Source organism: Psammomys obesus, unplaced genomic scaffold (genome assembly GCF_907164565.1).
Source record: "Psammomys obesus unplaced genomic scaffold, mPsaObe1.curated_primary_1811, whole genome shotgun sequence".
Classification (NCBI taxonomy): Eukaryota; Metazoa; Chordata; class Mammalia; order Rodentia; family Muridae; genus Psammomys; species Psammomys obesus.
This window is the reverse complement of record NW_026592235.1, coordinates 1-26,182: the sequence shown is the minus strand read 5'-3', so window position 1 is coordinate 26,182 and position 26,182 is coordinate 1. Positions and strand designations below refer to the sequence as shown.

The window sequence follows — 26,182 nt, the reverse complement described above, 5'->3', positions numbered from 1 at the left end:
TTCCTTCCTTCCTTCCTTCCTTCCTTCCTTCCTTCCTTCCTTCCTTCCTTCCTTCCTTCCTTCTTTCCTTCCTTTGTATGCCACACAGGTATTATTTATAGTAAATAAACTGACCCATTTTGAGGTTGCAATTTACGATAGTTAAGGTTTTTGTTTTGTTTTATTTTTTTTGAGATAGGGTTTCTCTGTGTAGTCGTGGCTGTCCTAGAACTCAGTTGGTAGACTAGGCTGGCCTTGAACTCAGAGATCCACCCATTTCTGCCAGCAAAGTGCTAGGATTAAAGGTATGTGCCACCACCACCCAGCCCAAGTTTTATGTCACCTTGACAGAAGCTAGAGCCACTTGAGAAGAGGGAACCTTAATTGAGAAAATGTCTCCACCAGATTGGTCTGTGGTCAAGCCTGTGAGGCATTTCCTTGATTGATGATGATTGATGTGGGAGAGTCCAGTTCACTGTGGACTGATAGTCCTGGGTGCTACAAGAGAATGGGCTAAGCCAGGTGCAGTGACACATGCCTGTAGTCCCAGCACTAACCATCCAAAAATGAATGGCTATTTTAAGTTTAAAAACCTGTAAGTGGAAGAATAGCTATCACTAAATTTCTTAATATTCATGATGAAAGGACTCATAACTAAAAAAATGGCAATAAAGCAAACAAAAGCAAAACCCCAAATGAAACATCTACCATAATCTAGTCAATGGAAAATAGAAAGAAGAAATAAAAACAAAACTGAAGTATTAATAAGTAAAATATGAAATAAATTGACAGAAACTAGCAACTAATAATGTCAACAACCACAGTATGTTTTGTTTGGTTTTGCTTGTTGTGATTTTTTTTCTTAGATTGGCTTATACAACATAGCTAATATATACAGGGAGGCCTGTAATCACAGCACAGAGGCAGGCAGATCTCTGTGAGTTCGAGGCCAGCCTGGTCTATAAAGGGAGTCCAGGGAAGCCAAGGCTACACAGAAATCCTTTGGTTTCCTTGAAAAACAACAACAAAAAACAAAAAAGAAAGAAAGAGAGAGAGAGAGGATGGAAGGAAGGAAAGAAGGAAGGAAGGAAGGAAGGAAGGAAGGAAGGAAGGAAGGAAGGGAAAAAGGAAGAAGGAAGGGAAGAAGGAAAGAAAGAAAAAGAAAACAGGCTGAGCAAGCCATGAGAGACAAGCTACTAAAGAGAATTCCAATAAAGGCCTCTGCTTCAGTTGCAGCCTTGAGTTCTTGCCCTGACTTCCTTTAATGATGGACTGTGATGTGGAGTATAATTGAAATAAATCCTTTCCACTCCAATTTGTTTATGGTCATAGTGTTTTGTCACATCATTAGAAATCCTTACTAAAATGGATTAGTACCAAGACACAGGGTATTGCAATGAAAGTTTTGACCATGTGTTTCTGAGATGCTTGTTGGTAGCATTTGAACTTGGGGCTGGAAAAGCCACTGAGTGTGCAGAGCTCCATGGGCTGTTCTGTAGGTACTTAGAAGATAATGATGAGACCAATACAGGTGATGAGGCCTGGCTTGTAAAGTTTCAGAGGGAAGTAGAGACTCAAGGCCATTTATATGATATTTTGAATTATGAATCTGTGCTTCTGGTCAATTGCAGCTGAAGAGTTGGCTGTAATTAACAAGAGATCAGAACCACTGAAGTGAAACATGTGTGTGTGTGTGCGTGTGTTTGAGACAGGGTTTCTCTGTGTAGCTTTGGTTATCTTAGACTCACTCTGTAGACCATACTGGCCTCAAACTCACAGAGATCTTACTGCCTCTGCCTCCCTGAGTGCTGGGATTACAGGCCCAGTGCCACAGTGCCCAGCTTGATGGGATAATTGATGCTGGTTAGCTGGAGGTGAGAAGTTAGTTGTGACTGAGAAGAGACCATTAGGAGGCAGGCTATGGTGGTGCACACCTTTAAGCCCAGCACTTGCAAGGCAGAGGTGGATCTCTGTGAGTTTGAGGCCAGCCTTGTCTACAAAGAAGTCCGGGATAGCCAGAGCTACACAGAGAAATTCTGTCTTGCGGGGGGGGGGGGGGGGGGGGGAAGAAGAAGAAGGAGGAGGAGGAGGAGGAGGAGGAGGAGACCATTAGCGGCTGGAGATTAAGAACATTGTCTGCTCTTCCAAAGGACCTGGGTTCAATTCTCAGCACCCACATGGTAGCTCACAACTGTCTGTAACTCCAGTTACAAGGGATCTGACATCCTCACACCAATACACATAAGATCAAATTAAATTAAAAAAATTAAAAAGAGACCATTAGTCTTGAAAATTGTAAATCTGGGAGTTTTTTCCTGAATGTCAGTACACAGCAGCTCCGGTATAGAAGGCGCTAAGGCTGTACCCAAAGCATATAAGAGAATAAACTGAGCAAACGAAGATGGAGTGTGCCAGAAAGCAGTGTTTCTCTATGACCTCTGCATCAGTGCCTGCCATGACTTCCGATGAACTGTGATGGGGGAAAAACAAACAAAAAACAAACCAACTTTCCTTCCAAAAATTGCTTATAAGTATGGTGTTCTATCACAGTAGTAGAAGCCCTAAGACACAGTTCTATAAGATAAATTGTGGTAGACGTACTACCACGTTCAAGACCCGACTTTAACCCTAGCCTTTATGTTTCCCACCAACGCCCTCCTGTCCTTATTCTATGCCACATCCCTGGCCCTGAGCAACCTCTACTCTCTTTGCCCCAGGTATGTTTTACACTTTTTCTGAATTTCCATGTAAATGGAACTATTTAGTATTGGTCTTCATGCCCTGTCATTCACCTGTGTTGGGCCTATTCTATGTAGTGAGTAATATTCTATTGTATGGGGAGATCACTCACCTGTTAATCGGCATTTGAGTTGTTTCCTGTGTGTAACCACTGTGAATTAGGTGGCTGCCAACCTTCACTCAGTCTTTGTATAGATGCAGAATTTAATTTTTCTTATGTTGGACCTGAAAGTAGAATTGGTAGATGGTATGCCTAACTATAAAAAGCTGTCAGACTCCTTTTAGAGTAGAAATGGATGGGAGTTTCAGTTGTCAGTGTCCTCATCAGCTCATGGGTGGCTTTTTGACCCTAGTCATTGTGGTAGGTATGTGATGGAGCCTCACTGCGGTTCACTGGTGACTGCAATAGTGATCTTATTGACACTGGCTGGCTTTCTGTTTTGTTTTGAAGCAGGATCTTACGTGTTGCCAAGGATGGCTTCAGATTCATGGTCCTCCTGCCTCAGCATCCTATTCTGGGATAAAAGGTGTAAATTAGCATGCATTTTTTAAATATATTTTAAAATGAAATATCTCCAATTTTTTGTTAGTTTTTTTGAGATAAGAGTTTTTGTGTATAGCCCTGGATGTGCTGGACCTCTCTTTGTAAACCAGGCTGGCCTCAAATTCAGTGATCTGCCTCCCCCTGCCTCCTGAGTGCTGGGATTAAAGCTATCTCCAATTTTTAAAAGTAATGCTTTATCTTTTTATAACTGAGGTATAAAAAAATTTTTTTATGATGTGAATATGAGTAGCTTTTCAGATTATATGTCAGAACTAAATATATATTTGTCTGAACTATATATATTGTCCCAGTTTGTGACTTATATTTCTGTTTTACTAATAGTATAAAGAAGTTGAGTTTTTTACATTTATTTATTCCATGTATATGCTGTGATATATTTGTGGAGATCAGAGGACAAGTTTTCAGAGAATAGGTTCTTATACTATATGGGTCCTAGGAATTGAGCTCAGGTTATTAGCAGCAAGTCCTCTGCCTGATGAACCATCTTACTGATTCCAGAAATTCTCCCTAACACCCCCCCTCCTTTTTGAGACAGGGTTTCTCTGTATGACAGCCTTGGCAGTCCTGGAACTCACTTTATAGACCAGGCTGGCCTCAAACTCACAGAGATCCACCTGCCTCTGCCTCCCAAGTGCTGGGATTAAAGGCATGTGCCACACCTCCTGGCTCCTTTTTTCTCTTATTATTTAGTGAGGTGGGTATCCTGCTCATGTTACAGCACATAACTGGAGGTCAGAGGACAACCTGAAGGAACTGGCTTCTCTGGGTTTCTACTATTTAACTCATTGTCAGGCCACGACAGCTCATACCCAGTGAACCACATTGGTTTCTCCAGAAGGTTATAAATTTGTGGGGGTCTAATTTATTACTTTTCCTTTCACAAATTGTTTTCTTATCTCTATGAGCCCCAAAGTTTAGTTTCATTTATTGGTGAGTGTGTGTGTGTGTGTGTGTGCGCGCGCGCACGCTGTGCTGTGCTGTGTAAATAGCACACATGAAGAGGTCAGAGAGGACAAGTGACACTCAGTTCTTTCCTATGATATGGGTCCCAGGGATTGAACACAAGTTGTCAGACTTGGCAGCAAGCACTCTTAACCACTGAGTCATTTCGCTGGGTCTCAGAGTTCACACTTCTGTGGAAGGTCTTATTTAGCATTTTTTTTCTTAGTACTTTTTCTTCCATAAATTATGTTTAATCTTATGAACCTCCAAGTTTTGTTTTCTCTCTTTCTTTTTAAAACAGGTGGTCAAGTCACATCTTGTTGTTGTTTTGAGGTAGTTTCATTATGTGACTCTGGCTGGTCTGGAACTCTTTACATAGACCAGGCTGGCCTCAAATTCACAGAGATCTACCTGCTACTGCCTCCCAAGTACTGTTAAAGATGTGCACTGCCATGTCTGGAGGATATCACATTTATATGTGTTCTTTCTCTCTCTCTCTCTCTCTCTCTCTCTCTCTCTGTGTATGTATGTGTGCATTAATGTGGGAATGTTCCTCTCCTTTTACTCACATTGTCCAGTGTAGTGATAAGTGCCTTTAGTCACTGAGTCATCCTTTCTATCCCACCTTCTGCCTCTGTAGTGCTAGGAAACAAACTTTATGGCCTGTATATGTAGACAATGGCTCTACCACTGAGACAGGCCCCAGCCCCAGAGCACTGTCTTTTAGACTTTTTAGTTGAGATTGTATGATTAAACCTGTGATGTATATCATGTTAATTTGGGGTCTGGTGTGAAGTAAGGGTTGAACTTCAGTTTTCTTGTGCATATTTAGTTTTCCAGAATAATATGTTGAAAAAGACCACACCTACACACTCACACACCTACCTTTCTCAGTTAATTGACTTTTATACATTTCTTGAAAATAAATTGAATATATAACAGTCATATAAAACAGAGATTGTTGTGTCAGGGATCCACAGGTAGCTCAGATTCACAAACAGGCAAACACATTTAAGAACTGCAGCCAGTCTTTTAGGTTGGTTGGTTTGCTTGTTTCATTTAAAGTTTATTTTAGCACCAGCTGTGGTGGCACACATCTTTAATCTCAGTGAGTTTGAGGTCAGTCTGGAACTCTACATAATGAGTTCCAGGCCATCCAGAGCTACATAATAAGATTCTGTCTCAAAAAATTATTTTATGTATGTATACATGTTTGTATACCATATTCTGTGCCCGCAGAGGTCAGAAGATAGCATTATATCCCCTGGGACTGGTGTGAGTGGTTGTGTGGGTTCTAGAAATCCCCAATTCCTCTGGATCAGCAGCCAAGACTCTTAACCACTGAGCCATCTCTCCAGCCCTCATGTTGTTGTTGTTGTTGTTGTTTTTTTTTTTGTTGTTGTTGTTAAGAGTAAAAACTGTTGGTTAACTTGCCATGGTCTGCATACTAACAGTGAGCCTCACTGGGATGGACAGCCTCATGTAGGCATGACAGAAAAGCTGGAAGAAGGGTTGGTGAGGCAAAGGAAGGGCCAGGTTAGTGTGATTTTCAGATTGCTGTGGCAAGACTTTACGCTTAGTTTGTATGCGTGTGAAGGAGATGGTTGTCTCATGGGTAATTCAATGTTATTCAGCAAGATGGCCACAGTAAACTGATGACTAGATGGCAGATGGCAGCATCCAGCAAAACCAGCTGTCTTCAGTTTAGCTTGCTGAGTATAGGATCTGAGAGTCTTCCAGGAATACATACTCAGTGTTCATTCGGGAGGGGATTAGATCTGGGAAGGGTTTCTAGTTTGAGTTACCTTTTTTAGGATGGAGGGTCATTCCTGGTGCTGATACTTGGGAGACAGATGTGTGGGCCTCATAGAGCCAAAATCAAAATGAGAGCCTCTAGGGAGTTAAGCACTGTGGGGGGAGAGAAGGTAGGTAGGTGACAGGGACATGGAGAGTCTGTGGGTCCCAGAGAAAAGGGGTCTAGCTAAGAGCAACAGTGTATATTGGGGATGAGTTTCTTGGACTTTGGCTAGGCTGAGGCGGATTCATACAGTAGGGATGCTGAGTTCCTCTTTTGTCCTTGCTTACAGCTTTGTGGCCATCATGTTCTGGAAATTTGACTTGAATACCACATCCCACGTTGACAAGCTCCTCGACAAGGAACATGTGACACTGCAGGAGTTAATGGACGAAGATGACATCCTGCAAGAGTGTAAGGCTCAGAACCAGAAGTTACTGGACTTCCTGTGCCAGCAGCAGTGTATGGAGGAGCTGGTGAGCCTCATCACACAGGACCCACCCCTGGACATGGAAGAGAAGGTCCGATTCAAGTATGTACTGAGGCTGTTACGCAGGCCAGCTGGGTAGCACTTAGGGAGGCTGTGGGTGGTGTCTGAGGACAGCTAGAGCCAGGTCATCACCATCTGAGAAGGGAGGCCATCGTGCGGTTTGTTGTTTGTGAGGTTTAAGAATTTCAAATCTCTTGTGTATGTGTTTTCTCATTCTGAGTTATAAGTGAGTTTATATTAAGTTGACACATTGGAACAATTTGAGTGAGAATATGCTGAGATTGCAGAGTTGTGCCACAGGCTAGAGGTATGAGGGCCGACTTCTGAGCCTCCAGAAATGCTTTACTTTGGGGTGTTTAAATTCAGAGGAAGTATGTCATTATCATTAGTATTACTATATCTTTAGAAATTTTTCCTAAAATGTTTTGTTTTCAAGTTTGACCAGAATGTTGGGAGATGGCAAAAGGGAAGGGACAATGTCATCATAGATGGTTGGAGTGTTGAGTAAATGCAGAGTCTGAACTGGGAGGATACTTTGGGTAACAAGGAGGACAAGTCAGGCCAAGCCTTCTGGCTTTGAAGATTTGGCTCCATGAATAGGCCATGTGGCCCATAGTATTTCTGGGGAGAGCTAAAGACAGGTGACACAACAGAGACAGACCGAGCTGCTTACGAGGAGGAGGTGTACTGTACATATATGTGGAAGAAAGGCCTTGGGGTAGGCTCAGTAAGTTATAATGTGCTGTTGTACTCCCTCCCTCCCTCCCTCTCCCTTCACACAAAGACTTGCTGTGTCCCATATAGTAGTCTACCTTCAGTCCTCCTGCCACAGCCTCTCAAGTGCTAGAATTGCACATACACTTCATGCATGGCAGCTTTTACATTTTAAAATGTTTGAAAAAGTTAAAGGGAAAGTACTTTGTTACACATGTTGATGACTTTTTTGGTGTCATTTGGCATGCCACACTAATCGATATACAATCAGAGTCCAGTTGAAAAAGAAACTAACAAAAATATTTTTAATTTGGCCCTTCACAACACATCTTCACTGACCTTTGTCTTTTGGAAGGAAACAGGGCAGGCCTGGATGATTAGGTAGCCTGCAGTGGCTGTGGGTTCTTCCTCTAGGGTAATCACATGACAAGATAGGAAATGGAGGCTTAGAAAGAGCATAGGCCTTGTCAGAGGAGCTATAGCTTTATGGATAGTGTAACTATAGCTGGAGGCTGTCGTGGTCTCAGTGTCACTATTCACAGCCCACCCGTCATCTTATTTCTAAGGGTCTCCCAGTTTGGGTGACAAATTAAGAAAGTGACAGGTAGGGAGAGGGGATTTTGAGTCAAGACAGGGATTCTCAGAACAGCATTAATGACCAAGAGACTTGTAGAGTCAGAGTCTGGGAGGGATTACTAATGTGTGAGCTCTAAGCTGAAGCAGAGACAGCAGTGAGGACACACATAGCTCCCGGGAGCCTGATACATAGTAAGTAAGCAGCTGGGATGAAGCAGATTCATCAGGTCAGTTGTGGGCTGCACGCATATTCATGCAAATACCGGATGTATTTTTAAAAAATGTGTATGGGTGTTTTGCCTGCATGTATATCTGTAGCACTCTGGAGTTGTGTAGCTTGAACTCTCACCCTCACTGCTCTCTGAGCATCTGAGATTCTGCTTTCCCTGACTTGGTCTAATCCTGTATCATTTCCTCTTCTCTTCCCTTCTCTCCCATCCCATGCCTGTTATGTGGTACGTGGATTCCTTTCAGAGCTGCCTGCATGCTAGACACCAGGCAGCCACTCTACTACAGTGTTTTTGCAACCACGTGCTCTTCTTGTCTGTTTAACTCTGCATTACTTGAATAGGAGCTGAAGAGGTAATATTCATCCACAAATTCGCGTGCACCATTTGTCATGTTTAAGTAAAACCCCTATTACTTTTTTAAGTTTTTTAAACTACTAGAACAATGCCTATTTGTCAACTTCTTTGTTTTATTCTTGGAGACAGGGTTTCTCTGTGTAGCCTCGGCTATCCTGGATGCTCTTTGTAGACCAGGCTGGCCTTGAATTCACAGAAATCTGCCTGTCTCTGTCTCCCCAATTGCTGGGATTTCAGCCGTGTGCTACCACTCCCGGCTCCTATTTGTCAATAATTAATTGTAAAGTAAATATAAAGAAAAAGAGGGGAAATTAGTCCTACTTAAATGTAGAATTGTATCTTTTGGACAGAAATGGTGGCATATGCCTTTAATCCCAGATTCCAGAGACAGAGGCATGTGGATCTCTGTGAGTCTTGAGGCTAGCCTGGTCTACAGAGAGAGAGTTCCAGGACAGTCAGGGCTATGTAGAGACACCCTGTGTCCAAAAATAATAATAAAGAAAGTATTAGTTTTTCTAGTTCCATCTGCTCTCTGTGTAGACAAGATGATTATTCCCTGGGCTCTGCAATGTCTCACAGTGCTTCCTCGCACCACAGGATTTGACTTATTGTGCTGCCCCAGCATGTTGTGTCTTGTTTGGATCTGGTAGAACATCACTGTGGCCTTCCCTGCTGTTCACTGGCCCTCTTCTCCTACTCTCCTACTTCTACTCTCTCTAGTCTCCCTGTCCTCAGCGGTCATGTATCATCCCCTACACTAACACTTGTGCAAGGATACAGCAATCCCATGAGGTGGGGCCCTGGCTGCCCCACTTCACAGACAAGGACACTGAAGGCCAGAGATGTTAGCTGGGAAGAAGTAATCCCAGAACTGACTTAACCCATAGGGCTCCCTACCCCAACACCCAGCCTTTGGTACCCTGAACACTGACTACGCTATTGTCCTGTCCAAAGGCCTGCTTGTCTTGCAGGTCCCGCTGGGCCTCTGTGACTGACAGGTCCTTCATGGCTTGAAAGCTGCTCCTCTTGTCTAGCTGAGGAGCGCCCACATCCCATAGTTAATGGCGAACTGTTTGTTTCTGGGACATTGAATGTCTTCTATCCCGTGAAGACCAGCTGCTAAAGAAGAAAGTGATAGCATGGAAGCACACATAATGAGCTAAGAGTTATTTTGTCTATAGTCATTTTCATCAAATGAAGGGTACATTTGCACATAGTAGCATTTCTTAACAGAAAATTACGTGCACAGTGTCTCACAGCTGGTCCCATTTTATAGCTGCAGACACAGTATTTCTTCAGTTTACAACAGTTTTGGTCTGTGCTTACTGACTTGAAGGTACAGAAAGTGGGGAGAAAGAGTTAAGGCAATTTTTTATTGTATTTTATTTTTTGTTTGTTTTTTCAAGGCAGAGTTTCTCTATATAGCCTTAGCTGTCCTGGACTCATTTGGAGACTAGGCTCGTCTCCAAACTAAGAGATCACCTGTCTCTGCCTCACTGAGTGCTGGGATTAAAAGCATGCACCACCACACCTGGCTTGGAAAGGCAATTTTTAAAGGAGAAATATGAAGATGACTGGGACTTTGCTTCACTGACAGTCAAGCAGGAGCATCCTGGCAGATGAGCATGAGCATGAAGGCTTGCAGAGAGAATCCAAGAGAAAAGGAAGATTACATAAATCTGGCCTGGTGGTGTATACCTGTAATCACAGCAGTTGGGAGGTAAAGGCAGGAGGATAAGGTCATCAAGGTCATCCTTGGCTGCATAATGGATTTGAGGCCAGTACAGGCTACTTGAAATCTTGTCTAAAAAAAAAAAAAATTAGGGGCTGGAGAGATGGCTCAGTGTTTAAGAGCAGTGAGTGCATTTCCAGAGGATCTGAGTTCAATTCCCAGCACCCATGTAGCAGTTATACCCAGCTGTTTGTAACTCTAAGATTTGACATCCTCACACAGACATACATGAAGGCAAAACATCAGTGCACACAAAATAAGAATAAATTTTAAAAATTAAAGTTACTTACAGAATGGAAGTAGAGTCAGAAAATGTAGAGTATCAGAGTATAGGTTGTATGGAACCAATAAAAGACATGTTAAGAACTCTGAAGTTCCAATAGGCAAAAATTTCAGTTGTCACAGAGTATTATCTTTTTTCTATTTTGAGGTCTGTTCAGTAATTTGCTTTTATTACAAATGGGTCTGCTTCCTTTTTTAAAATGTGTTTATTTTTTAAAAAATGACTTTATTATTTCTAGTGTTCTGTCTGCATGTGTGCCTACAGGCCAGAAGAGGGCCCAATCTCATCATAGATGGTTGTGAGCCACCATGTGGTTGCTGGGAATTGAACTCTGGACCTTTGGAAGAACAGCCAGTGCTCTTAACTCCTGAGCCATCTTTCCAGCCCTAATGTGTGTTTTTAATCATGTGTATGTGTGTGTCTATGAGAGTGTGCTATGTTTGTGGGTGTTAGATTCCCTGGAGCTGTAGTTACAGGTAGCTCAGCTACCTGGCATGGGTTCTGGGAATTGAACTCAGGTCCTTTGGAAGAGCAGCACATTCTCTTAACCACTGAGATCTCTCCAGCCCTGATGTGGGTCTGAGAAGTCTAATTTCACCTTCAGTGCTTGCACTGTGCCCTTCTAGATATCCAAACACAGCCTGTGAGCTTCTGACTTGTGATGTGCCACAGATCAGCGACAGGCTAGGTGAGGATGAGAGTCTGCTGAACCTTCTGTATGACTTCCTGGACCAGGAGCCACCACTCAACCCTCTGCTTGCCAGTTTCTTCAGCAAGACCATTGGCAATCTTATCGCAAGGAAGACTGAACAGGTAATGTGTGAAGCCAAATGTATTGGACAACCACTGCTGACACAGTGAAACTGTCACCAGGCTCTTGGGACAGCATTTTGTTTGCCTACTAGAACACAGATGAACAGTATGGGTGGAGATATGTGAACTGTCGTTTAAGTAATGTGGCTTTCCAAAGAGGTTTCTAGTAGCCAGCTCTGGAATAAGCAGGACTTGTTGCCCTTTCTGGGTGTTTTGCAAGCCCCAAATCAGGCATAAACATAAGGTCCTATAACATGCCTTCATGTGGAGGGATTGGAACATCTACGTTTTGGGTCTTTGTGAGTGGCATGTCTGTGTGGCCAAAACAATGATTGCTTCAAAGATAATATTAGAGTTAGGCTTTGTAGGAAAACAAACTATTATTTCACCTGTAGTGCCATCCTTGTACTGTCTTGAGTTTAAGTGAGGGTGTGACTAGGGGAAGTGTAACGGCAGCTCGTGCCTCCTGCTGCGTTCAGCTTGTGTCTCATCACCTCATTCACCCAACCCCATTGGATAATTTCAACACATGTCTTAGATATCAGATAATTTCTTCTGTTAATATTCCAGGATCTGTTTATATAAGGATTTTTTTCTTTTTAAAATATTGCTAGGTGGTATTATATTCCTAAAATATTAGCTGTAATTGTTTGTCCCTATCAAGTAGCCATCGAGCAGACAAACCTTTGTCTACGTCTTGAGTTCTGGGGCTCCAGAGGACTGTGTCATCTCACATTTGTTTAGAAACAGCAGAGGGAAGAGTGACAGTGCCATATGTCTGGGTGTGTATGTGTGTGTGTGTGCGCCTGCATATCCCCTTCCCGCTGTGTGTGCAGTGGCGGTGGCATTACTGTAGGGAAGGAATGTCAGCAGTTGCACCAGTAGAAGACAGGTGCTGTGAGAGCTCTGTAGAGACCTCTTGTGCCTAGATCTTGCAGCCCAATAGCTGGGTGTGTGAATCTCCTAATTTATCGTCAAAGGATCATATTTTTTTGCCACTCTAAGATTTCCTTTACAATTTTACCATCTCATATATTTCCCTTTTCTTTCTTTATCCAGTGCCCACTGCATTCAAGTAATATGAAATGAACTCCTTAAAGAGTTTATTACCAGGTGGTGGTGGTGGCAGCAGTACACGCCTTTAATCTCAGCCTTCAGGAGGCAGAGGCAGGTGGATCTCTGTGAGTTTGAGACCAGCCTTCTCTACAGAATGAATCTCAGGACAGCCAGGGGTACACCATGAAACCCTGTCTCAAAAAGAAAAAAAATATTTTGCTGACAATAAATGTGCCACATAAATGTAGCACATTTATGTGGAATTCAAGTAAAACTAAAATACTTAGGTTCTGTACTCCTTAGAGTAACTTTTATTTACTTATTTATTTTTTGAGGCGCAGTTTCTCTTTCTCAGGCTGGCCTCAAACTCATAAAAATCTGCCTGCCTATGCCTCCAGAATGCCGGGAATGCATGCGCCTCCACTGCCAGGCTAGCTTCTTCAGTAGAGAGCACATAGTTAAGTTTCACATGATGGTATCATCCCGAGTTCTAGAAATTGTTTTTCTCATGTATATATAACTCTTGTAAGTCTCTTTCTATAGCAACACCTGCTTCATTTTCGCAGTCCCTCGGATTGCTCCATCAAAATTTGGTGCAGTCACCAGGAGCTGGTCTGTTCCTAGGGCTGGCCATGACAGACAGGGCTGCAGTGAGCTTTCCTCAAAGTATAGACTGGCTCAGGAACAGGACTGCTAGGGAAAGGACTGCAAATTCTTTAACACCGCTGTAAGGTATATAAATTAATTTTTAAGCCCCTGTGTCTCTATATTGGACTTCCACACTATCTGTTATGACCAATGTTTTTTTTTTTTCTGAATCTCATTATTGTCAACCTCATCACATTATTTTGAAGAAAATTACAGATATCAGATCATTTTGTGTGTATTTTAGTATGTAATGTCTTTTATAGGTATAGCCACAATTATACCATTATCATACCTAAAACATGAACAATAATGCCTTAATTTTGTTAAATATCCTGCAGTGTACAAGTTGCTTTTATTATCTCAAAATGGTCTTTGTCTTAGTTCAGGTGTCCAGGACAGCGATGAAACACCAAGACCAAAAGCAACTGGGAGGAAAGGGCTTATTTTAGCTTATAGTTCTTTATCACAGTCCATCATCAAAGGAAGTCAGGGTAAGAACTAGCCTCTTTCAGATTCTCTTCAGGGACTGTCCCTGTCATATGCTGCTAAACCTTAATGTCTCTTCTTGACCCCTTCATGCCTTTAAAACCAATTCCAGGGGCTGGAGAGATGGCTCAGAAGTTAAGAGCACTGGCTGCTTTTCCACAGGACCTGGGTTTCATTCCCAGCACTTACTTGGAGGTTCACAAACACCTGTAACTGTAGTTCCAGGGACTCTGACACCCTCTTCTGTCCTCTGTGGACACTGTACTCTGGTCCAGAGACATACCTGTAGGCCTAACATCCATATGCACTACAAAAACAAACAACAACAAAAAGTGCCACCTGGGACACTCTTACACATTACCAAGTTCTACTGCTGGCACAAGGTTCCATGCATGGACCATGAAGAACCACTTCCCAGAAGATAATGCCTCAGTGATGCTGATCCCTTCTTAACCACAGCTGACTTCTTAGCTCCAGCTAATCAGCACCAATTGTTCCAGTGAAGCAAAGGCTTTGCTTTTGTCAGTGGTTCTGGTCTCTTATTGTTCACAGCCGATTCTTCAGCCCCAGCTGATCAGAACCACAAATTCTTAACTCAAAACATTTGATGGCCCGATTGAGGCTTTCAGGGACTCTCAAAGTTCCCCCTTCACAGGCCTCTATTTCTGCCCTGCCCTCAGCCTTACTTTCTAAGTGCCCACAAAACAACTCACCAAGTTTTGAACATTGCTTCTCTAGCCCAAGGTATCAAAGTTTTCCCATAACCCTTCCAAAGACATGGCAGATCTGTCAACCATATCCTGAAAACCTGATAACAGTTTCTGTCTTAGGGTTTCTAATACTGTGATAAAACACCAAAAGCAACTTAGGGAGGAAAGGGTTTATTTCAACTTACAATTCCACATCCCAGTCCATTATCAAAGGAAATCAGGGCAGGAGCTCAAGGCAGCAGCTGATGCAGAAGCTGTGGAGGAGCACATCTTACTGCCTTGCTCCCTCCTGGTTTACTAGTTTGTTTTGTTAAATACCCTAGGACCACCTACCAGAGGTGGCACCACCCAGAATGCACTGGGCCCCCCATATTGATCATCAATTAAGAAAATGCCTTACAGGTTTGCCTACAGGCTGATGTTATGCAGGCATTTTTTCAGTTGAGATCCTGACTCTCAGATGGTGATAACTGTCAGGTTGGAAAACAAACAAATAAGACAAAACAAAACAAACTAGCTAGTACAGTATTATCTGCTTTTGGTTACAAGAAGGATCGGCTGAGCCTATTCTGATATACTATTGCTTTTTCCTTATTCATTGTTAGGAGTTATACTGGTATCTAACCTGTGTATTTTTTTTTTTTTTTTTGAGACAGGGTCTCTCTATGTAGCCTTGGCTACCTTGGAACTTGCTATATAAACCAGGCAGACCTCAAAGTCAAATTGTATATTTTTTATTTTATGAAGTTAGAAACTGAACTCAGGGCAAGAGCTGAACCACTAAGCTATATCCCCAGCCTTGTGTTTTGTAGATTTCAGGATTTAGCATTTTCACTGAGTGTAATTTCCTGTAGAGTCATCCAAGTTGTGTGTATCAATGATTCATTCCTTTTTTATTGCTATTTCATATTGCATGGTGTGGATGAACCACAGATTAGCTATTCCTGTGTTGAAGAATGTCTACTTCTGTTTTCCCTTTTTGTTGATGATAAATAAAGCTACTATTAATTCTGATAATTTATATCCTTTTGATTTATTTGTGATTAATGATGATTTAACTTTTATGTGTATGAGGGTTTCAATGGCATGTATGTATATACACCACATGCATGTTTGCTGCCCTTGGAGGTTGGAGGAGGATGTTTGATCCTGTAGGACTGGAGTTAATAGATTGTTGTGAGCTGACATGTGGGTGCTGGGAACTGGACTTGTGTCCTCTGCAAGAACAAGAGCTCTTAACCTCAGAGCTATCTCTCTGCCCCAGAGTAATGACAGTTTTGTTTTGTGCTTTATAGTTTACCTTTTATTTCTTTTTTGTGTCTTACTGCATTGGCTGGAGCCTTTAGTACAATATTGAATAGAGATGTTAATTTCCTTTTCTTATTTATTAACTTTGAAGAAATTTTTCATAATTAAGATGTTTATCGTAAGGTTTATTGTAAGGTTATAGTGTTTTAATTTGAATTTAAAAATTTATTCGTTGAGAATTTCACATTTGTATGAAATGTATTTCGATCATATCCACAAGTTCTCCTGTATCCCAGGCTGACCTCAAGCCCACTGTATATCTGAGGCTAGCCTTGAACTCCTGCCTCTACTTGCTGAGTGCTGGGATTATAGGCCTGTGCACGGCATCTGTTTACATGTTGCTGGGGATCAAACTCAGGGGCTCATGCCTGCTACCAACGGACCTATACCTGCAGCTCTACAACTTTTTAAAAAGATCAAGCCTAAGGGGTCGGAGAGATGGCTCATGGGTGAAGATGCTGGCTGCCAAGTCTGACAGCCTGCGTTTACTCCCGGGGACCCAGACGACTGCCACATGCGCTGTGGCAGACGCATACCCTGCTACATAAGATAAATATTTTAAAAAATGTAATAGAAAATTCAAACCTAAGAACCTGATAGTTACGTCTCAGTAGTATTGTTTAACATGTACAAGGTCCTGGGTTTAATCACTGGTATAGAAACAAACAAAAAGTAACGTAAGCTTTCTTGACCCATATCTTGAAAGTTTATTGTATTTTTCCCTTTTTTTTGTGAGACAGGGCTTCTGTGTGTAGATCTGGCCATCCTGGAACTCATTCTATAGACTAGGCTAGCCTGGAAGTCAGAACTCAGAATTCAGAAATCCACCTGCCTCTGCCTCCTAAACCCTAGGATATAAGGCATGTGCCACCATACCTGGCTCTATTTTTTGTTAATTGTTGAGTCTTGTGCTGTCTTTGGTAATATGGCTTTTAATTTCCTATTTTTACAGTGCCTTTATCGGGCTTCAGACTCAATATTTTAATGTCATAACAATTATATGGGAAATAATCCGATGTTTCATGTTCTCTTTAAGAGTCTCTAAAAGATAGTGTTGTTTTTCTTAGTTATCTAGTAGAACTTTCTGGCAAAACCATTAGAGCCTGGAGAGCCCTGTGTATCTTGAGTTGTATTTCTTTGGATGTTCATCTTGAGTCATATTATCTATTTGCCAATTTAGCACTTTTTAATAATTTATTTTATTTATGTGCATTAGTGTGAAGGCGTCAGATCCCTGGAATTGGTATTACAGACAGTTGTGAGCTGCCATGTGGGTGCTGGGAATTGAACCTTAGTCCTTTGGAAAAACAGACCACTGAGCCATCTCTCCAGCCCCTAGATAATATTTAAAAGTATTTTTAGCTGGTTCAGTGGTGCACTCCTGTAATCCCAGCAGAGGCAGGTGGATCACTGTAAGTTCAAGACCAGCCTAATCTGCAAAGTGAGTCCAGGACAGCCAAGGCTACACATAGAAACCCTGTCTTGAAAAAAAAAAAAAGGAAAAAAAAAGATTTTTAAAGTGGCTGGAGAAATGGCTCAAGGGTTAAGAACACTGGTTGCTCTTTCAGAGAATCTAGGTTTAAGTCCCAGCACTCACATTGTGGCTCAAAACTGTAACTCTGGTCCCAGGAGATGGAACATCCTATAAACATGGTGCACAGACATTCATGCAGGCAAAACATCCATACACATAAATCAGAATAAAAATTAAGAAAATTTGGCTGTGGGGACTCAGTTGTCTGCCTTTGGGGCCCTTTCCTGCAACTGGGTTACCTCATCAAGCCTTAATAGGAGAAGAGGGGCCTAGTCTTACTGCAGCTTGATATGCCACGGCTGGTTAATAGCCATGGGAAGCCTGCCCTTTTCTAAAGAGAAACAGAGGAGGAGTAGTTGGGGTTGGGAGGATTGAGAGGAGAGGAGGGAGGGGAAACAGGTCACGATGTAAAATAAATAAATAAATAATGAAAAATTAAAAATGGAAATATTTTAAAATTTATTGTTATTGCATGTGTATACATGATGCTGAAGGAGGGGTGTGCATATGGAAGTCAGAAGACAACTTTATGGGGTCACTTTTCTTTTTCCTCCTTTATATGGATTCTGGGGATCAAACTCAGGTTGTCAGGCTTGACGGCAAGTGCTTTTATCTACTGCGCACTGGAATCATCCCCCTTTTAACAGTGTTTCCTTATTTATTTTATTTAGAGTCTCATGCAGCCCAGGCTTGGCTTGATCTTGCTATATTGCTGAGGATGATTTTGAACTTCTGATTTTCCTTTCTCTATATCCCAAGGGCCAGGATTAATGGCATGTACCCTACTCTGGTTAATTAGATTTGTTTGTTTTCCTTTTTTTTTTTTTTTTTGAGACAGAATCTGTTTTTTATGTAGCTCTGGCTGTCCTAAGAATGTACTATGTAGACCGGGATAGCCTTGAACTCAGAAAGATCTTCCAGTCTCTGCCTCCCAAGTGCTGGTATTAAAGGCATAGGCCACCACACTGGCTAATTGTTGTTTTTAATTCTTTATTTTTTAAAGGGTTATGCAAATTGGCATAAAGCTATGTATATTAACTTCTCGTGATAGTTTTACAGCTTATTTGTTATCATTGTATGTGTGTGTGTGTGTGTGTGTGTGTGTGTGTGTGTGTGTGTGTGTGTTGTAAGGCAGGTGCATACCACGGCAGACATGTGGAGGTAGAAGGACAATTTTGTTTTAGACAGGGTCCCTCTGTAGCCCCGGGGCAATGAGTCTTACCTCCCAGCTTTGTGCTTTCTAGGCCTTGTGTTTCTGCTGGGCTAACTTGAGCTAACACATATTCAACAGTCACCTGCACAGTAATTTGCACTGTTCTCCAGGTGTGATGTCCAGTTAGCAGCCCTGGACTATGCTTGCTTCACTGGCCTCTAGGACTCTGCCTGTCTTGGGATGGATTTTTTTTTTTCATATAGCAATTACCTGGTCTTCCTATCATTTCTTCTCAGTATGCTTGAAAGTTAATGATCTTTCTGGGGAGAGTTCTTAAAAGAGTGTTCCACTTGTCAGAAGTCAGCTCTGTTTACTTATCAGGTGTGTTTGATTTCAGGTGATCATGTTTTTGAAGAAGAAGGACAAGTTCATCAGCCTGATGCTGAAGCACATAGGCACCTCAGCTCTCATGGACCTGCTGCTGCGCCTGGTCAGCTGTGTGGAACCAGCTGGTCTCCGGCAGGAGGTCCTACATGTGAGTGCCAGGGAGTGTGTTTGTGAATGTGTGAGAGCACCATCTCATTCCCCATGGGAAGGTGTAGCAGACCAGGCTATGTAGGTCAGGAAGCACCGGAGGCCCAGCCTCAGGCTCTTCACCTAGTCCCTCAGCACCACCATTTTCTATTTATTACTGTTGCCCTGCTTCAACACATTCAGAAGAAAGAGTACATAGGTTTCTTCTCCGTAACACATGGCCTCTTGCTATCTGCAGAAACAAAAGTGGGCTTACTTCCCTCCTTTTTCCCTCACCCAGGCTCCCACACAGGCCTTAGAACAGAGGCTCAATGAGTTGTGGGCTCCAAACCCAAGTACTCCTGGGAGAAAAGTACAAATTGACTGTAGTTCAGGCAGGGGCCATCTCTTAATCTAGAGTGTGGATAAGGCTGTGCTGCTGGGAAAGACATTGTAGTAGTTCTGGGAAGAGCAAGATACCCAGCCTAGAGGTGAGCTTCTGCCTGCTGTGGGTGGGGCTTTGTTCCCCATTTTGAAGTAAAACAAAGTAAGTGATTAGACCTTTGTCCATTTTCTCATTCTGAAAACCAAGTATCGTTTAAATGGCCATTCTCATTGGGCATGGTGGTACAAGCCAGTAATCCCAGCAATTGAGAGACAAGTGTGGGATTGTGAGTTCCAGGCCACCAGGGGCTACTTACTAGTGAAACCCTGTCTCAAAAATAAATAAAAGACCTGATAATAGTTTTTTAATTTTATTTATATTTTATGTTATGTTTTGTTGTTATCTCTTAAAAGCCTGTTCTTTTCTAATGAGAGACAGAAAGGAAGTGGATCCACAGGGGAGGGGAGGCAGCAAAAACTGGAAGGAATAAAGGGAGAGGAAACTGTAATCAGGATATATTGTATAAGAAAAGAATCTATAGCTGGGTGAGGTGGCACACACCTTTAATCCCACTGCATTCAGGGAGGCAGAGGCAGGCAGACCTCTGTGAGTTCAAGGCCAGTCTAAGACTCTACAAAGCAAGTCCAAGACAGCCAAGGCTACACAGAGATTTGTTGGAAGCTGATTTACTTTTCTATTGCTGGTTTCAAACACTGTATTAGGCAGAGTTCTCTAGAGTAGCAGAACTTATAGAATAAATCTCTCATAGATTTATAGAAAGGGGTGCTGGAGAGATGGCTCAGTGGATAGGAGCACTGTCTGCTCCTCCAGAGGTCCTGAGTTCAATTCCCAGCAGCTCACAACCATCTACAGTGGGAACTGATGTCCTGCTCTGGCCTGCAGGGGCACATGCAGCTAGAATACTCAGACATAAAATAAATAAAGTCTTTAAAAAAGAAAAAAAGATTTATAGAAAGGTGATTTATTAGAATGACTTACAGGGGATGGTCCAGCTAATCCAACAATGACTGCCTGTGAATGAAAGGTCTAAGAGTCCATGAAGCTGGTCTTCAGTATATGCTGGAATTCTGGAGAAGTAAACTCTAAATGCCAGTGAAGGAATGGTCTTGGTAGTGAAGAGAGAGCAAGCAGGCAAAGGAAGAGCTTCTTTCTTCCATGTCCTTTATATAAGCTTCCAGCAGAAGGTATGCCCCGGATTAAAGATGGATCTTCCCAACTCAAAAGATCTGGATTAAAGGTGTGTCTTTACATTGCAAAGATCCAGATTAGACTAGATCTTCCCACTTCAAATTAAGTTAAAAAAAAAAACTTTCTAGGTGTGCCCCATTTTTTGGGTTTTAGTTTATTCTAGGTGTAGTTAAGTTGACAGCCAAGAATAGCCATCACAAACATCATGACCAAGGCAATTTCTTTTCTTTTCTTTTTTTTTTTCTTTTCTTTTTGGTTTTTTGAGACGGTTTCTCTGTATGTAGGCCTGGCTGTCCTAGAACTTGCTCTGTAGACCAGACAGGGATCCATCTATATCTGCCTCCTGAGTTCTGGGATTAAGGTATGTGCCAGCACATCTAACATGAGGAAGGCAATTTAAAAGAAATAATGTAATTAGGTTTATGGTTCTAGAGGATTAGAGTCCATGATGGTGGATGAAATACATGGTGGCAGGAACATTTGAGAGCTCACATCTCGAACCACAGGTAGAAGGCAATGATAGAGCACACTGGGAATGGCAAGAATATTTTGAAACCTCAAGCCCACTTCCAATAATAATCGTCTGCAAAATGGCACACCTCCTAATCCTTTCCAAACAGTTCACCAACTTGGGACCAAGTCTTAAAACATAAGATCCTATGGAGGCCGTTCTCATTAAAACTACCAAAGAAGATTACACAGCCTTTTGCCTTTCACCTTTCACCTGTGCTTCTCACATTGTAAAGCATCCCTGCTGGGACATTTCATCTTTGCATGAGGAGTTTGAAGTGCAGAGTACAAAGTAGAGCCAGTCTGCCAGGTCTGCTGTGGCCTGACATCATTTCACTGGGTCTTCATTGCTCTTCACCTTGAAAAGTGTCAGCTTCAGCCCTTACAGTGCTTCTACAGCCACATCAGGGTCCTTCTGTTCTTCTAGATCCTAGGAAGGCTCTGATGCTACCGGGAGCTAAGATTGTCTCATTTTCACATTCCCCAGATCTCTGAACTTTATTCTGCTTATCCTGTACTCTTAAGTTTCAGAAATGATGTGTGCTGAAAGCAGAGAGAGTATGCACTGTTAGGACAGATGGACAGTGGCCCACCTATTCAAACCCTTTGAGCTATTCCCAGAGTTTATTGCACTATTTTGGTTCTTTCTGGACATGCCAGACAGGCATGTCAGAGTCTATCCTGGGAGACCTGGGCACATGAGTTTCTGCTGTACCAAAGGACTTTTTTCCATTTGGTTAGATGAGCAGATACTGAACTGGACTTTTTCCCCCCTCCTTTTTAGTGGCTTAATGAAGAGAAAATCATCCAGAGGCTTGTGGAATTGATCCATCCCCACCAGGATGAAGATGTGAGTGTGAGGCTCACAAAGCCCACCTTCTTACGTGGAAAGTCCCACACCTAGGCTGGTGGAAATCATGCTGATGTGTGAAGGGGGCAAGTCACTCCTTTCCTTTGAAGAGGATCATTAGATACTCTTTCTTTAATCAAATACTAATGTCTAGGTAATTTTGTTTTTACTGAAAATAAATATAGGACAGACATAGTGGTACACTTTTGATCCCAGCCCTCAGGAGATAGAGGCAGATGGATCTCTGTGAGTTCAAGGCCAGCCTAGTCTCCATAGTGAGTTCCAGGACAGCCATGGCTACATAATGAGACCTTGCCTTCAAAACACTTTAAAAAAGCATAATAACTATATGTATGTATATATGCATACATGCATGCATATATATACACACATAATTATATATGTAATATTAATTCATATGTGTGTATGATAAAACAGTTATAATAGGGTTGCATTAGTTAACCATGGCTGAATGACAAATCACCCTGTAGCTGAGTTGTCTGTAACAAGTACCTTTTATCTCTATCAGTATCGGTTTCTCTGGTCAGGAATTTGGCCATGGTCTGTTGGCTCCTCTGCTCAGGGTCTCTCATGAGATTACAGCCATTTCAGGACTCAACTGAAAGAAGACCCACTTCCATAGTCACAAGTGGCTTAGCATTCAGTCCCTCAGAGGCTGCTAGTCCAGTTAACCTCTCAGCTCCGCAATGTGGGCTTCTGAGTGGACTCACACTAAGATACCTGGCTTTGAGGAGTGAACTGGACCTACACCAGACTTCTAGAAATTCAGCTCAGAAATGATGGCCCTCCCTCTAGAGCAGTGGTTCTCAACCTTCCTAATGCTGTACCCTTTAATACAGTTCCTCATGGTGTGGTGGCCCCAGCCATGAACTTCCTTAATTGCTACTTCATAACTGTGATTTGCTGCTGTTATGAATTGTGATGTAAATGTCTGATATGCCACCCCGAAAGGGGTTGCAACCTGCAACTGCTCTAATGCACTCCACTCTTTAGACTTGAATGTCCACGTCTAGCCTACATTCAGGGACATGGACTTACAAGGGCATACCAGAAAGGGTTCATTAGGGTCCTTCTAGAAGCTTCCCTAGAAGCATGTAAGGTAATCATAGAGAGAAAAGCTAACTCCCACTAATGTCTCCTACTAAACTCTCACTATACAGAACTATTTTTGATGCAGGTGAGAGGTAAAGATCCACATACCAAGCCAGGCAGTCAGTCCTCAGAAAACACCAACCAGACACCTGTCATTCAGTGCACCTCTGACCCTCATTAGGTAGTAGCAGATGGAACACATTTGAGGGCTTAGTCCTCAGGCCATCCTATCCCCTGCTGCCCTACATCTGTGCTTTCGACTTGCCAGCTAGTATGCTCTATACACTCTTTTTTTCAAAAAAGTTTCTATATTTGTATTCTCTGTATTTTTATTTTCTTGTTTTCTCTACATACTCTTTGCAATTTCTGGTTTATTATAAAGGACATTATAAATGATACATATGAATATGAAGAGCTGTATAGTATAATATATGGAAGAATGGGTGTGGAGCTTCTCTGTCTTTTCCAGGTGTACTGCCCTGCAGGAACCTTCATGTGTTTTGCTATTTAGAAAGAAATTCCCCAAGCCCAATCTTTCTGAGGTGGTTGGGTTTTGGTTTTGGTGTTTCGTTTTTGAGACTTCATTGCATAGGCAATGCTAATAGACTTGGTGAAGAAAACCCAATTAAGGCCTGTCTGATCTGATTTTCTTGGCCTCTGTAAGCATTATCCATTCCAGGTCATGGAGCAGGAGCCCTCTGGGATGAGGAGGATTTTATAATCTACTGTCAGAGTAGACTATGAGCCAGGAACTGTGGACAAAGGCCAAAAAATATGTGTCAACATATCACAGGTGGCAGTAGTCCTTCTGTTTTCAGCCATCTTCATCCTCACTACAGTAAAACTGTTGAGAGTTTGAGTTATTGCCTAATAGGGCCTTTGCTATGCATTGTAAATATTTGCACACATATACACTGTCGGTCTCGAGTCAATACTTTACATGTGTCCACAGTCTTTACTGCTGCCTGACCATTCTCTTTTGGCCCCTGTCTGAGCTCACCAAACAGCTTGAGAGAAATTGTTGACTTGTAGAAGATTTCCTATGTTAGTGTTCCAAAAGGTAGAGCCTACCAGCGGTATGAGTGTCATTGGGGTAACTGGCCTGTTCTTGGTCCTGAAGGCAAGCTCAACCCGGCTGCCTTAATTTTTCCTGAAAGCGTTGCAGTTTTTTTTTTTTTTTAATTTCAGTTTTTCTACTGTTTGTGTGTATGATATTACAAGATTAAGCTGTTTCTCCCTTGATTATTCTCATCTCCACCCACAAATGTTCTCAGCAAGCACACATTTGAGTTGGGGGTATGAGGTCAGTGTTGTTTCCCTAGGAATGTCGAATTTTCTATATTTTTTTCCTTTAACAGCTTATCCTGCTCTTCCAGAGGGCTCATTGTAGATAATAGTAACTGCTTAATATTAAATTTGAAATGCAGGGTAACATGGTTACATATTCAGTACATTTTAGAACATGAATCGAAGGTATAAAATAGCCACAAAGGTATATAACATAGTTGGATATTTTGGGTATACCACAAAGGTATATAACATAGTTGGATATTTTTTTTCTCATTTATTTATTTGATTAACTTTACATTCCTCGTAGTCCCTTCCTTTCTCCTCTCCTAGTCCTCTTTCCCTCCCCCTTCCTCAGAAAAGAGGAGCTTTGGGTCCTATTTTTAATTCCTGGGGATGTCTTAAGAAAAATCTAACTGTATTTACATCTTGATGATGGACAAAGCAGACACTCAGTACTTTCAAATGAACCGTTTCAGGAATCTTTATAGAAAACTGGTTTAGGAAGTATAGTAGCAGGATTGACTTGGCTGATGGGTGTCTTTTGCTGAGGGGAGCCTGTTTCCCTTGTCTTTTCAGAGGCAGTCAAATGCTTCTCAGGCACTCTGTGACATCATCAGGCTGGGCAGAGACCAGGGCAGTCAGCTGCAGGAGGCTGTGGAGCCAGACCCCCTCCTCGTAGCATTGGAGTCGTGAGTGGTAGTGGGCCATGGTACGGTGGGCATGTCTTGGAGCCTGTTTTGAACCCAGGAAATGACACTGTCATCTCTAATTCAAAATCAGATGAACATCCTCAGGTTCAGAGTCCAGGAAGGGATATCACTGGAAGCCCTGGTGGTCCAGGGAGTTGGAGCCAGTGGGCTTGTGTGTCGTGCAAGCTTTGAGAACCTGGCTTTGAATCTGAATAAAGCGAGAATGAGGCCCTACCTGGCTCAGGGTGATGTGGTATCCTCTGGGGAAGAGAGTGTCCTTGCATTATGTCTGTGTGTCTACTCTGCCAGGCAGTGACCTCCGCATGTGCCCAACAGGCAGGACTGTGTGGAGCAGCTTCTGAAGAACATGTTTGATGGGGATCAGACGGAGAGCTGCCTGGTCAGTGGGATGCAGGTGCTGCTTGCCTTGCTGGAGCCAAGGCGTGTTGGGTGAGCCTTTCCTTTGAAAAGCAGCGTACATTGTCCCTGTGCCACAGGATATGGATATCTAGGAAGAGCCAGGACATGCTATGTTTCTAATTAATTTTTTGGTTATGCAAGTTTAATGTGGATAGACACCCTGCTTGAAAGGTTTCCTTTGCAGTTGTAGCTAGGTCCTCTTTGACCCTCACTAGAAGGCATAGTTTCACCCTAGCCTGATGACACTGCTGCCAGTTTGTAATACGTTTGTAGATGAGTATAGAATACATGTAGTATCTACAATACAGGAGGGTGTGTGGATGTGAACCTGCTATAGGGCTTCTATTCTAGCATGTAGCTACTTGCTGCTTACATGCTTATCTTCCATGCTAGGAAAGGAAGCATGCTGTATCAGGTGCTAATTTCTCTGCTCAGTGTTCAGTAAGACACTTTGTTTTTGGGCTGTCCTTCACTGTTTGTTTGTTTGTTTGTTTGTTTGTTTTTCAAGACAGGGTTTCTCTGTGTGGCCTTGGCTGTCCTAGACTCGCTTTGTAGATCAGGCTGGCCTCGAACTCACAGAGATCCGTCTGCCTCTGCCTCCCAGAGTGCTGGGATTACAGACATGAGCCACCATGTCTGGTATTTTTTTTTAAAGACTTCTTTCTCACTTGCTCGCTTTCTTTTTTCCTTTCTTTCTTTTGGCAGGATCTCTGTATAGCCCTGGCTGTCCTGGAACTCTCTCTGTAGACCAGGCTGGCCTCAAACCCACAGAGATCTACCTTCCCCTGCCTTCTGAGTGCTGGGGTTAAAGGCATGCACCTCCATGCCCAATAAAGATGTATTTATTATTTTTTTAAGATTTATTTATTTATTACATTTATACCAGAAGAGAGCGCCAGAACTCATTATAGATGGTTGTGAGCCCCCAGGCAGTTGCTGGGAATTGAACTCAGGACCTCTGAAAGAGTAACCAGTGCTCTTAACCTCTGAGCCATCTCTCCAGCCCGATGTATTTATTTTTATGCGTGTGAATGCTTGCCCTCAAGCATTATGTATGTATGTATGTATGTATGTATGTATGTATGTATGTATGTAT

The 26,182-nt window shown here is 42.4% G+C and overlaps 1 protein-coding gene across 3 annotated transcripts; it reads left to right on the top strand.

The window, feature by feature from the left end:
* Positions 1-6,312: 6,312 nt before the first annotated feature.
* LOC129681183 (serine/threonine-protein phosphatase 6 regulatory subunit 2) lies at positions 6,313-25,898 on the top strand (the record flags this gene model as incomplete). 3 transcript variants are annotated; one of them, XM_055613063.1, is given in 6 exon segments in its annotated part: positions 6,313-6,552; positions 11,026-11,212; positions 18,505-18,642; positions 21,509-21,574; positions 24,554-24,666; positions 25,003-25,894. In XM_055613063.1, coding segments are annotated over 6 exon segments (849 nt in total). In that variant the 3' UTR covers positions 25,121-25,894.
* Between the last annotated feature and the right edge of the window lie 284 nt (positions 25,899-26,182).